Here is a 13273-nt window from a genome sequence, read left to right as displayed (position 1 = left end):
CTAAGAGAAGTCAACCTTTGTTTAAAAAAATGGAATACATACAGATAGAAGTATTTCAAGTAGTTCAGAGAATCTTTCCCACCAGCACACAGACATATGCCAGAAGCCATGGAACAACACACAACTTGCAGTGAAGATTCTGACCAGCCTGGCATTCCTTTCTCAATCAACTCACCTCCTTCAGCTCCAACTCAATGATTTGCTCCTTGAAGGAATAAGCTTTGTTCTCCCTCTTCATGTTAGTCTTTTTCATACTATCCTGTTGAGCACTGAGAAGGACAAGTAGAGAAAGAATTGGCACTGCTCTGGACTAAGGGCCAGGCATAAAAATCCAGGAACTTCTATGCAGAAAGAGCATCTGACACAACCACCAGTCACCCACTGGTAAGAATATCAGCGGTGATCAATCCCCAGATGCACACAGAAATTATGAAGACTTACCTCTGTATTATGGATTTGTCATACAGTTCTCCCTCTGGTGTCTTCATAATGGCAAATTCCTCTCGAGTAACCTGGCACAGAGCTGGATTCTCCATTGATGCTGAGATAGTGCTGATGAGCTGTGGGAGCACTCTGCCAGGTAAAAGCAGGGAGAGAGACCCCACTGCATTCATAGATGACTGTCAGGAAAATGGAGGAAAAAACATAATCAGTCTTGTTTAAAATTGTCTCCAAGAAGTACAACCCCATTACATTCCAATCCCCAATTCGTTGTTCAGTGGGTATTTCAATGTTATCTAAAATTCTTCTCAGTTGCTGGTACATTCTTCCCCTCTTAAAATCCCAACTCCTTTTCACCAGAGGCATTCTCTTTTAACCTCCCTCTTCCACACCTTTTAGACAACTCTCCTTCCTTATAGACCAGTTAGTACTGAACTCCTCCAAGATATCTCCCAAAAATGACATAAGGAAAGCAGTTAGCACCTGGTTCTCCAGAGTGTAGGTGGTGATCCTGGGTAAAATGTCATTCAGATGTTTGGTAATGAAGTCTTTAGGATCTATCTTCATCTTGATGAGGAGGGCTGGCCAAAGTCCTGGCTGCACTGCCACTAGCAAGAAGAATAAATGAGGATAATAAACATTAAGAAGGTTGTTGGTACAACAAAACAAAAAGTACAATAAAAACTCATACATTGACCATGAGAGTATTATCCTTGCACTTACCTACAGATGGATGATGGCTCACCAGCAGCATCTCCAAGGCCAGCTTCTCTGGCTCAAAGGAGTCCACATCAAGCCCTGCCACACTGGAGATGACACAGAGGGCCTCGTGCAGCACACGAGGGGGAATGTATGTCCTTCCCAGCTCCGACAGCTCTCCCGCCTCTGTCACCAGCACCTCGTGAGGCAGAATCTGAATGGACAACACCAAACCTCCCTGAGACCTGAACACACCTCCCCACAGTAACACCAGGCTGAATGCCATCTCCCTGTCAATACCTAAAACCTGAAGTTTTCGAAGGAAAGAAGGGGATAAGGATAACAGCAAAGCCAAAGCACAGGGATGACAGTGACAGAAGATTAGGAATGGAGGACTATACTGGATTTGGCAAGCTGGGGTAAAATAAAACTAAAATTATCACTTCTGGCAAAGACTCTGGAAAAGGTTGAGCCAGCTGGCTGGGAACATTATGCTCAACTTCTGCAGTCTATAATTTAGGGCTTATAAAGAACCAAGATACAAAAAAAGGAATGAAGCTCTTGGTCTTTCAGCAGATATTAAATCTGCATTAAAATAATAAAAATACACGGAAAACTACAGCTTACTCCCCAGAATATTTTGGGTATGTCTTTTCTATGTATGTAGGGAAGACTAGGCATACCCCAGACATTGATACTGTAAAATGCAGTAATCCAGTAAAAAGTGGCATTCCAGGAGATCATCTGGAGCTGAATCCTGTTCACGTCAGGCTGTATGTCAATGCTAACAGCAAACCTAGGGCAGGAAGGTGACTGGCACCACTCAGACATCTTGCTGGCTACTCACCTTATGAGAACTGAGAACCACTTTGAGTTCCTCCAAGAGCCCATAGGCCAGCTTGTACCCTCCCAGAGAGGACAGGAGCTTCTTCACTGTTTGGTGGGCCTGCCTGCGGACGTGCCAGGTGCGGCTCAGCAGCACAGCCACCAGGGCACGGTGGTACTGCCTGCAAACACAGACACAGGGGTTAGCCAGGGAGCCAGCTCTGCAGCCAAGGAGACACAAAGGCACCACGAGTTCAGCATTCCCAGGCCCACCCCCCCAGTGCCCAGAGCAGCACTCTGGGGTCACACAGGGATCGGGGACAGCAAGGACACTGTACGTACTGAACTTTGCTTTCAGGCAGCCGCTGTGCATGATCCAAGAGCAGGCGCTCTGTCAGCTGCAGCACTGTGCACATGGCTGGGGGAAAAGACAAATATTTAAAACAGTAGGAGACTTTGTAAGGAAACAGATTTTTTTACCTGAAAACAAACGAACAGCAAACAGGATACATTAAAATAGCTCCCCAAGCTGAGCCTCTACATAATCTTCTCATTGAAGCTAAGACAAATCCAACTCAGATCTGCCAACACTGGGAACTGAACCATGATTTCATTGAAATGTTGTTAGCTGGATCCCAGGACAATTTTCCTGACCATTGTGTGTGACCTATTTTGGTCTAAGTTGACAGAGTGAAGCAAATTATAAACACCATGCTCAGTGCTTCTGTTCTGATAATTTCTGGGCCCTGCCAAAATGCCTTCAGTAGCAATGAAATGGGTACTGAGTGTCAGCTGTCACAAGGCCCTTCCATTTCTTTATCATTTGGAATGATAAATGAGTGATAACTCAAGTTCATAAAGAAATAAATTAATTCATTTTCAAGCTTAGACTACAGCTACTGTAGATGTACTCTGAAGAGTACACAGCTCCTTTTAATCTGAAGCTTTATTCTCCAAGGACATGGAACAGGGCTAACAACATTAGTTGTCAAATACTAAGAAACATAGTTAAATAGCAACTGCCTATACAGTAACTGCCAATTTACCTTCCTCTGATGCAGACTGCAAAAACTTCTCAGATGTAAAAATTTGCTTTTTCTCATCCAAAATCAGCTGCCAGAAACCACTCAGCTTAGACTCTGACAAGAAAAGAGCAGATGTCCATCAAGGATGTTTCAAAATAAGTCAGAACTCATCAGTGTACATCAAATACAGAAGAATTCTCTCTCCTGAAATCCCTCAAGTTACTTCTAGCTTTACTGGTCTTCAATTCTTAAGCCTCTCATTTCTCTCATTCAGACTACAAACACACTCAAAAAATACCAGCTGACCAGCTGATAAAAATACTTTTCTCTGACCTATTTGTGTGAAATGTAAAGTCTAACTTACTTTAATCTTTCTTAGGGCAAACCTTCCTAGAAGTAGAGAAGAGGAGGGAAGTGGTGTGTTGCTTTTAGTAGAACACGCCTGATTTATGTCCTGGCAGATGTATGAACTCAGACAACTCTTCTAATATCCTCTAATGGGAGACAGAATTCCAGTCCCTAGGCTTTCCAAAGGTAAAAACACTACCCAAATAACAATCAAATACTTCCAATGCATCAGTCAAATCTGACCACGTAAGGTCAGGGTGAACATCTCCTGTCAGAATAAAGAGGATTATTTCCCTATGGGAATGGAAGCTGGAATTTGTAAAGCCATGGAAGAGTAAGAACTCTTCACTGACATGAATGAGAGAAATGGGAATTAATCTTTCTCTGGTTTATAGAAGATCAGTGATGCTCTATGTAGAAACTATACACAGATTAAGAAATAGTATCTCCTGCACACTGTCAAGAAGTGTTAACCCTCAGAACCTGTTTATATTGGATTCTGCCAGCTGTTTTGTGACCTTACCAGTTTGTCCCTCAATTACAGACATCCTGCAGATCAACAAAGCTGCAGCAACTCCTTCAGTTACCATGGGAACCTGAGTACTTTGAGATGCTGCTTTTTCTACTGTCTGGATCAGCATCGGCAGCAAGTCCATTCCCTGCAATAATGTGTCACCTGAGGGGACAAAAGAGACACATTACAAAACAGCATGGGCCTCACTTTACAACCCAAGTATCAATGGTTTTTCTGCTGCCAGGAGACAAGGAGAGGAATCACACACACACTGGGAACACTGAATCTCCCAAAGTATTTGCCAATCACTATCACTAAATTGCAACTATGAAAAGCTCAAGCAACCACTTCAGTCCTTTTCTCACAGACAGAACAGTCCCAGCTCAATAGATTACGTTTCTGTTCATGGGATGCAAAAGAAAATGCTAATTCAGTTACATTAAAGGAATCACTTCAAATCACAGGAAGTCTGACTTCAAAGATTAATGTTTCCCTGAGAGAGGAAAAGCAAATTCTTGGCAAGCCATGACCATCTGTTTCACTTCAAACATTCAGAAGTTAAGGAATCCCAGAGGCCTACAAATGTGGATGAAATGCTGTAGTCAAAGAGGGCAGGACCAAGATGTCAATCCTGAGAGGATCACCAAAAGAGAGTAATTTCTTGAGTTCTTCATTTCAAACACAGAAATTTTTTTTTTAGACTTTCCAAGAGTCAAAGCCAGAGACAAAGATCCAACTGTGCTGGGTGCTATATAAAACAGAAGTATGCCCCCTGAGCTAGAATTCAGTTGTAAGACAAAAATAAAGCAATCAAAAATTACTTTGAGATATGTGAAAGACAGCATAATGGACAGTGATTTTAGTTATACAACGAAACAAACCATCTTTGTAAACTTGAAGGCAAAAGAGTTTAAGGAGAAATGTGAAGGAGATCAGTAAAAAGAATTGCCTTACAAAATCTTTCCTAATCTGCACAGCTCTCTGTATCAGGAAGTACAAAGGTTGCTAACTTTCCTCCTAAGCCCCACAACCAAGGATTATTAACAGCTGCCCAGTTTTACCTTTGAAGGAGGCCAGCATGCACTGCAGGTAGGCATGTCTCACTGCTGAAGTCGAGGTTTTAAGGCTGAAGGCTTTCTTTAGCCATTCCACCAGCTTTTTAGGAACTTCTGTGGTGAACCGAACACACCACAGAGCCAGGACAGAGACTGCATGAACCAATGTGCCTTCATGGACTGGGGAGAAACACAGAAACACATCAGTTCAGCAATTGCAGAAAGCACAGAACAGAAAACAGAAAGCAGGTAACAGCATCAGGATGCAGGGAAAGAACACGTGTTCCTAACAGGCACAGCGCAGTCTCCCTGGGGTTGCTCATCAAAACAGGACAACAGATTCTGTTACACAGCAGGCAAGAATCCAGATTAATCTTGAATAACCATGTGAAAACTCTGCTCAAGGTGAACACAGCTTAGCAAACCCAGAACAAAGGCAAGAGCTCTCACCTTCTTGTTGCAGGAAAGGGATGAAAAGCTCAGCCACAGTGGCACTCAGAGCTTGGCTGGAGGGTCCAGAAACCACATGGTGACTAAGGCTGCCAATCCCTGAAAGGACGGAATTCTCTCAGTAATTTCCAAACTACCAGCACAACATCTAAAACCAAGCAAGAACAACCTTCACACTTCAATCCCTGCACAGACATCTCTTTTTCTGGTCACTACATCTGGATATCACATCCACCATGTACCACACTGCCAGATCTCTGTCCTCATTTTCACTCTGGGTGCAAGTTATCTTCTTTGAAGAAAATTTTTGATCCACCAGCCAATTATTTTCTTTGAATGGAAAGTCAGGAACTGGTATGTGGTATCCAGTACCCTCTATGGCTTCCATTACGCCCAATTTAGAGTGACAGGCTGAAAATCCTAACGGCTGAGGTACAGAGCCCTTCCATTCAGCCTTCTGCTCAATTTCTTCCACCAGAGAAGCTTTCTTCCAGGACCCTCACCTGAAAGGACACTCATCTTCTGAGCAACAACTGTCAGCTTCCCCTCTGAGCCTGCCAACAAGAAACACAAAGATGACATTTGATTACAGGCAACCACTCTGTGTTACATCAAGAATCTCCTCCAAAACTCAAAAGCTTCCCCCATTATCCCTGATCCAGGCTGAGCCACCCCTTCCATACAGGCAGTAAAGAGAACAGAAAATACAATACAAAAAAATCCTTGAGGCTGTCAAACCTTGATTCATCCCCACTGCTTATCCTACAATTTACTCACCCCCTAAGATGGCAAAAAGGTGCCTCCCCAGCGACTCCACAGCCGAAGGATCGCTGCACTGCCGAGCCAAGTTCTTTAATGCCACAACTGCTTCATCCATAAGCTGCACACTGTTGGATTTCAGATGACCTAGACAATAACACATGAGCCAAGAGATCCTTAGGACAAACTGCATAAAACCAGCAAGAAAGGATTATCTTTACATGTGGCTTAATGCAGCTTCTGGAACAATCATGTGAACTATTCCAGTCCAAATTTACAGCATCATCCTCCTTCCCACCTAAAACAACCTTTTCACCAGCAATCAAGCTGTTGTAGGTATAGCCAGAAAGCTGCAAAAAGCTTTATTCTGAATTACTAATTCCCTCCAGAAGTGGGAGAGAGTACTTACTGGCCAGTCCTTTCACGATGTCTAGAGCATACTGGCTAAGATCCAGGTTCACAGATACGAGCAAGCAAGAGATCGCTGACAACATAAGAGATAAAAACAGTTACTTAACAAAATGTGATATGCCATTAGCATTTTAATACACTCTTCCCCACAGTTCACATCAAGAGCAGACAGGTTAGTAAGGAGTAGGAATAAAAAACCCCTACTGAAATTGGTGCCTAATGAACAGAATAATTCAGAATTATTCTTAGCACTCAGCTGTGAAATCCTGTCCTCGGTGCAAACAGTAGCTATCACATACCCTGACACTTGGGATCACACCACAAATGCTGCTTCTCCACATCTAACCCTTGATGCCAGACAATCCTGCCTGCACTTGGGGACCAAAAGCATAACCCAGAGTGACACTGTCCCAACAGCTCAAGCACCAAGGATTTAGGCTCTTTGACAGAGCAATGCAGAGGTGACAGACTCACTTTCAGTTACGTTCTCAGGGCTCCGCAGCAGCGACTTCTGCAGAGTTGGCAAAACAGAGTCCTTGAATTCGGCGTGGGACATGTAGCGAAGCAGCGGAGAACAGCTGTCCTGCAAAGGGGACAGGGCACTCAGCACAGGGCAGTGCTGCCTGTGGGACAACATCACAAGCAGCTCTAAACACTGTCTCACCAGCACATGCTTCTGAGGCTTTGTCTTGCTCATAAGGATGGTCTTCAAGTAGAAATCCAGGAGAGCACTCTGAACAAGCAGAAACACCAGATTACAGCCACATCTCAACCTCTACTTAGCTCCCAGCACACCATCCAGGTGCCAAGTTGGACACCCCATCTCCTCCTCCTCCTCCTCCTCTGAAAGCTTTCCTTGCACCCTCACATGATCCAGTCAAGCAGAGACCAGTGCTTGACTGGACAGAGCTCACATCAGTTCAGAATTGCGGAAAGCACAGAACAGAAAACAGAAAGCAGGTAACATCAGGGCTCTACCCTGAGCCCAACACTCAAACCACACTGAGAGCTACATGCTGCCTTTCATTCCCACAACAGGGAACAAGGCAGGAAGCTGAATATTGGACACCCACAGAAATGCACAGGCAACACCAAACAGCCACATATCTGGCACCTCCTCTCTAAACACTCCCCAGCTGTTTCAGTCAGAAGTGCAAGACTACTGAATTGACAGATAGTGAAACCAGGGCAGATGCAAAGTACCAGCTTATTCCGTTCCTTCTTCATGATAACAAATGATGCTTGTTATTCCCCCCCAAAAAAGCTGTACAACAGACTTACCTTGTATCGTTTAATGATATCCATCTCCTTCTGGGCTGTGCAAAACTGCACCACAAGTCCCAGCATTGCAGCATAGCTCTGGTTTGGTTCAAGCCCAAGAATGACAGATAGGTACTGATCCACCAGATCCTGGTTCTTAAAAGGACAAAAGCAAGGCATGTTAACACTGCAGAACAGAACAGCTGCAGAATATGGCACATAATGTAAACATCACCTCTTTCCACAGCCTGTTCAATTTCTTCACAGCCCCATCCACCGCCTGCTTGTGAGAGCCTCCCAGGACTTCCAAAACGAGCAAACACTGAACCTCCACCTGCCAAAGGCAACAGCCAAAAAAACCTTTGTGCACCTGCTTCCCAGAGAGCTCGTATCAAACAAGACATGCCAAATGTCAATGATTGTCAATGATTAGCTGAATCTGCTTAAATCTTTAGATCATCTAAGTTCTTCCAAGCTGCCTTTGCTTTCATCCCACACCTCGAGCAGAACCATGCCTAACAGTTCTGGAAACACTGAAAACATATTACATGTCTTCTCAAAATCTGTTCCAGCTATATCCCACTGTGCTGTGAGCACAGTCACGTGTTTGTGTAAAGGAAGCGAAAGGAAAGCAAAAGCTTTATAACAGTATCATACCAAGATATTTCAAGGGAGGCACAAGGACTTCATGTCACACTGCAGATGCCCCTCAGAGGCACCAGTAGCCATCTGTGTATGCAGAGCAACTGCACAGGTGCAAGACTGCCCCACTCATGCTTTATACACCTTCTGCTTTTTCTGGGGAACAGGAGAGAGGTCACAATACACCAAACCTCCCTTAAACCTGGATTCTAACTTGGTGTTTTCAGTTAAATTCAGAATTGTTTGCAACATTGCAGCAACTTAAACACATCAGAAATATTTAAGTCTATATCTGTGATGGGATATTTCTGCAAACCTTAAAGAACCTACCAGTTTTTTCCATGTTTCTCCCTGTCTCTTGTCAGGTGTTGGAAAGACTGTGCGTACAAGCAGGCATGTCCAGGAGAGTGCCAGCAGAGCTGCAGATCCACTGCTCTTACTGTCATACAAACATGAGAGGGAGGTAAATCTACACTTCCCAGGACATAACTTACACCTATTAGACCCTTACAGACCTGTTTTGCCCAAATTAGAACAGCACCTGACTGACAAGCAATTTTATCACACAAAAATGCAGCTAAAGCCTTAGTTTTTATAGAAAATAATCAGCCCTCAGAAGGTGATTGTTTCGGCTCTGGTTTCACACTCAAAGCTTCCAAATGGCACACGAGGCAGCTGAACATTTGACAGGTGATGAAATTCCCTTTCCTAGTAATTTTGGAGATTGTTTCTTGAAAGTTTGTTCCTCATCTCCCCAGACCTGAAATTTAACAAAGGCTAAACTGTAACCCAGCCCCAATCCACCAGCAGTTACACCAGGATATTCCCTCTGCTTTCCCAGATGACATGGAAGAGGTAAGAGAGGAACATCTGAACAGCATGAAGAGCTTTGTCTCTAAAGGCTTTTAACACCTCTGCCAAGCAGCAGCAGAAGCCTCATTCTGAACAGGAGAAACTGCCAGCAACTCAGAAGTGCTTCCACACAAGGCGACTCACCTGGGCACTGCAGCCCTGCCGCCGATCCCTGAGGACTGCAGCGAGTGCAGCAGGTTTCTGGCCGTGGCCTCGGGCTGGGACTCTGCGAGCTGCTGCAGGGCCAGCTGCAGGGCCCTGCGGGACGCCGCATCCCTGTGACAAAAACGGGTCAGGAACGTCCCAAACCTGCCACACCACACCGCTGCCACCCCTGCACCGCACCGAGGGCTCTGCTTTCTCACTTCAGCAGTCAGCCTAATAACCATTCTATCCTTGCTGCTCTGCACAGTGGAGAAGTTTTTATCATAGACCTCCATTCCCTTCATCAAGTGACGGCAGTTATGTGGAGGCCCTCCAGCAGATTGTAGAAAAAAATGGGTTCTACAATAGACCATGATTTAATCCCATCTAAAATTTTCTAAGAGGCATCTAAAAGACAGCTCAGTCTTGCTTCACAAGGACATGGGTGCTCATTCTTGCAAACTGAACCGCAGGATTAAAGTTTTAATTTCAAAATTAAAGATGAAATGCAAGGCAAATATTGTAGAACTTTTTAATGTCAATCCTTCCCTGAGAATGTCATTACAAGATGTCATTTTCTGATGTCACATACATTTCTTGACACTGCATGCTAACCCTTCCAGATGCTCCAGACCAATTTAACTACTAAATACTGACAGATTACATAATACAGCCTTTCCACATCAATGTACTTGTAGCCATGATATTTTATGAAAAATCCTTTTGCTAGGATTTTTTCTCCTGAGAAGCTGAAAAGCCTCAGAGGAAAAGAAAAACAATAATTCTCTGCTGCTGTGGAATGCAACAGGTGGATCTTTGATTGGTCCATGTTGGTTATTTCTAATTAATGGCCAATCACAGTCAGCAGGCTTGGAATCTCTGAAAGTCACAAGCTTTTGCTATCATTCCATCCTTTCCTTTCCTTGCTAGCCTTCTGATGAATCCTTTCTCTATTCTTTTAGTATAGTTTTAATATATCATTTACTTTTAATATAATACATATAATAAAATAATAAATCAGCCTTCTGAAGCATGGAGTCAGATCCTTGTCTCTTCCCTTGTCCTGACTCCCCTGTGAACACCACCACATTTACTCACCGGTATCGATGCAGAGTAAGGCAGAAGAGTTTGCAAAGGCCTTTCACTGCACCTTCTGGGAGATCTGTAACAATGCATTTCAAAATACTTCTTCATAAATCACTGTGCTCTTGATCTTTCACACAAACATGATTCACTTTATGACTGAAATCAATAAAATGCTTGCATCTATGAAATTGCTTGCAAGAATCACAGTAAAAGTTTGCTCTTTCTATACATTTTATGTGTATTTTTACAAATAATGGTATAACTGGAACACGTGAAACACGGTTATTTTCAGAAAATGAGAGAATTAAGTTTGAAAAATTTGCTTCAGCTGTTTTATTAAGACCATCTGTAATCTTCCACACTCCCCATCTCTATACATGTGTGTATCCAAATATTCCATGTGTACTAAAAGAACAAGCCAAGAGTCATGAAAGAAACTCAAGTGATACACTATATGAAGAAATACCATACACAATGCTACAAGCACTGACTGGAAAAAACGAGATGTGCCAAAAGCTGGGGTTCTGTGCTATCCACAAATCCCTCACTTGGAATTAACCCTGTGATTGAGCACTGGCTCAAAACACTGCCAGCCTCTCCCTAAACAAATACCCCTCACAGAGCCTTTTGAAACAAAACACTTTAACATTCTCCTCAACCCAAGGAAGCAGAACAGTGTTCCCAAGCTTTTACCTTTCCCAGAAATGCATTTTCCCAGCTCACTGAGGATCTCTCTCCGTTCCTTCACGCTGGCTGTAGTTACTTTCACTGCAAACCGCTTCAGTGTGTCAGAAATCTAAAACCACAAAGCACAAAAAACACCAGACTGCCTTTGACATCAACCCACAGAACATAAACCAGGGCAAACAGAACATGCCACTTGCTGCCACATGACCTCTTAGTGCCCAAATGTGAGCATCCACCATCTCATCCACCAAGGAGGGGTCACTGTGCTTCACACACTGTGAAACTCCTTCCCCAGGGTTGAGGGATGACTGCTCTCCAATTATCTCTGCTCTCATGCTCTATAAGAGACAACCCTCGAAAAGTAACACGGAGTAAGAACTGGGACCCATAATCTGGAGTACAGGACCTTTCAAAGCAAAAACCAGTAACTTCCAGAATTCAAAGGAGCTTCTCCCTGTATGTTATCTCATGAAGTCCAGGTAGTCTTGAAGGGGCACTCAAACTGCAGACAACCCAGGGAGACCTACACACCCAGGTTTTCTGCATTTACATAAAGCAAAGCACAGCTATCCAGGAAAGGCTTTTGAAATCCAGCTCTTACACTGAGCAACTTTAAATCATCTTTCCAAAAGGCAGAGCGTGTCTTCAGAAACTCAGAGAAAACTGTTCCTTCTCATTTAAATCTTTTTCAAAGAGCTCATCAGAGCTGCTTTTAGTGAAGTGTTTTTTTTTTTTTTTAGTGCTTTTTGCCTAACTCTGGAAGACTGATCCTGCACAGTGGCTTCCTGGCCTTTCAAGTCTATCCACACCTTCCTGAGACTGGCACCATTTCACACGCCCAGGTACCCTTAAAAGCTGGCTGGAAGCAGTGCTGCACCTCTGAACAGTAAGGCTGGGTTGAGCTGCAAAGGATGACCAGCAACGTCACTGACACCAGAACCAAACAAACCAGCTCCTCTTATGGACCTGCTCTTCTCTCAAAGCTTTCAACTACAGGAGTTCATCATATGCAAACTCAAATCAAGCTGCACTTACTCACGCTCCTTAATGACAAGCAGGGGAATGTGCAGACATGAAAAACGTGTTAAAGTTACCTTAAGTCTAGAAATTAAAAATATAAATTATGTACAACACCACAGGATCTCACCAGCATCTCAGTGACTTACACAAACTGCAAAACTTGACTACTCATCGAGTCTCTATGGAAAAGCCACTGGGACAGTTTGCTTTCTATTTTTATTTTTTTAGGATACTTATGTACACATTACACAGGCTGCATACCAGCAATACTTCTTCAAACAAATACAGAGGACAAAGGCAGTATTTGTAGAAGTAAGGACCTGATGTTGAGCAGACTGGGATTTGCTCTGGGAACATCCCAAGCCCCTCAGGATGAAGCCGGCGGTCCCACAGCCGGGGCACAGGGAGCGGTCACACCGCGGCCGGGCGGTGCGAACCGGGAATAGCCGCACACGGCGCCGCAGCCGGGCGGGACGCGATTCGTGCCGGGCCTCCGTCGGGCCGGGCCCGGTCGGCCCCGCTCCGCCCGGGCTCCCCGGCGGCGGCCCCTTCCCGCGGGCCGGGCACGGCGCGGTGCGGGCGGCTCGACGGGGCCCGCCCCGGCTGCCACGTCCCCGGGCGGCTTCGGGCGCGGGGCCGGGCCCCGCAGCCGGGCCGAGGGCGCGGCGGGGCGCGAGCGGAACGAGGCACGGCCCCGGGCTCAGCCCCGACCGCTCTCCCCTGTCCGGGCCGGACCCTGAGCGGCCCGTCCGGCACTCACCTGCGTGTCGGCCGCCATCGCTCCGCCGCGACCCCGGAACCGGTAGCGGCTTCCGGGGCGGGCCCGACGCCACGGCGATGGGCGCTGCCCGCCCGGCCCGGGAGCCCCGGCCGCGCCGCGAATCGGAAAAGAACGGGACGGGACGGACGGACGGCGGCTGCACCGCCCAAACGGGCTGCGGGCAAGGCCGGTGCTCGGCCCGGCCGGGGAGATCTGCGCCGCGACCCCGAGCACAACTGCTCCCCTGCAGCACCCGCGGCCGGGGCACAACCGCTCCCCTGCCGTGCCCCGGGCC

General features: G+C 45.6%; 1 protein-coding gene and 1 long non-coding RNA gene across 3 annotated transcripts in view; one reads left to right on the top strand and one right to left on the bottom strand.

Annotated features, from left to right (window-relative positions):
- Positions 1–9415, top strand: part of LOC108962378 (uncharacterized) — a 38956-nt gene extending 29541 nt beyond the window's left edge. Inside the window, exon 3 of the long non-coding RNA XR_007778899.1 lies at positions 9271–9415. This is a non-coding gene — a long non-coding RNA (uncharacterized LOC108962378). The remainder of the gene's footprint in view (positions 1–9270) is intronic.
- GCN1 (GCN1 activator of EIF2AK4) overlaps positions 1–13047 on the bottom strand; it is a 38519-nt gene extending 25472 nt beyond the window's left edge. For both annotated transcript variants that reach the window (XM_030230799.2, XM_030230800.2), the window contains exons 1-22: positions 12979–13047; positions 11205–11307; positions 10524–10587; positions 9426–9557; positions 8760–8868; positions 8023–8121; positions 7809–7943; positions 7192–7260; positions 7002–7110; positions 6526–6600; positions 6135–6263; positions 5861–5911; positions 5358–5456; positions 4914–5087; positions 3862–4014; positions 3012–3104; positions 2308–2383; positions 1988–2147; positions 1165–1354; positions 925–1049; positions 442–620; positions 176–269 (exon numbers count right to left, since the gene is read on the bottom strand). In XM_030230799.2, coding sequence (XP_030086659.1) covers positions 176–269; positions 442–620; positions 925–1049; positions 1165–1354; positions 1988–2147; positions 2308–2383; positions 3012–3104; positions 3862–4014; positions 4914–5087; positions 5358–5456; positions 5861–5911; positions 6135–6263; positions 6526–6600; positions 7002–7110; positions 7192–7260; positions 7809–7943; positions 8023–8121; positions 8760–8868; positions 9426–9557; positions 10524–10587; positions 11205–11307; positions 12979–12996 — 2436 coding nt within the window. In that variant the 5' untranslated portion in view covers positions 12997–13047. The remainder of the gene's footprint in view (positions 1–175; positions 270–441; positions 621–924; positions 1050–1164; positions 1355–1987; positions 2148–2307; positions 2384–3011; positions 3105–3861; positions 4015–4913; positions 5088–5357; positions 5457–5860; positions 5912–6134; positions 6264–6525; positions 6601–7001; positions 7111–7191; positions 7261–7808; positions 7944–8022; positions 8122–8759; positions 8869–9425; positions 9558–10523; positions 10588–11204; positions 11308–12978) is intronic.
- Positions 13048–13273: the final 226 nt, after the last annotated feature.

Source organism: Serinus canaria, chromosome 15, assembly GCF_022539315.1.
Source record: "Serinus canaria isolate serCan28SL12 chromosome 15, serCan2020, whole genome shotgun sequence".
In the NCBI taxonomy this organism is placed as follows: Eukaryota; Metazoa; Chordata; class Aves; order Passeriformes; family Fringillidae; genus Serinus; species Serinus canaria.
Note: the sequence above shows the minus strand (reverse complement) of the source record. Positions and strands in the feature narration are given on the sequence as shown.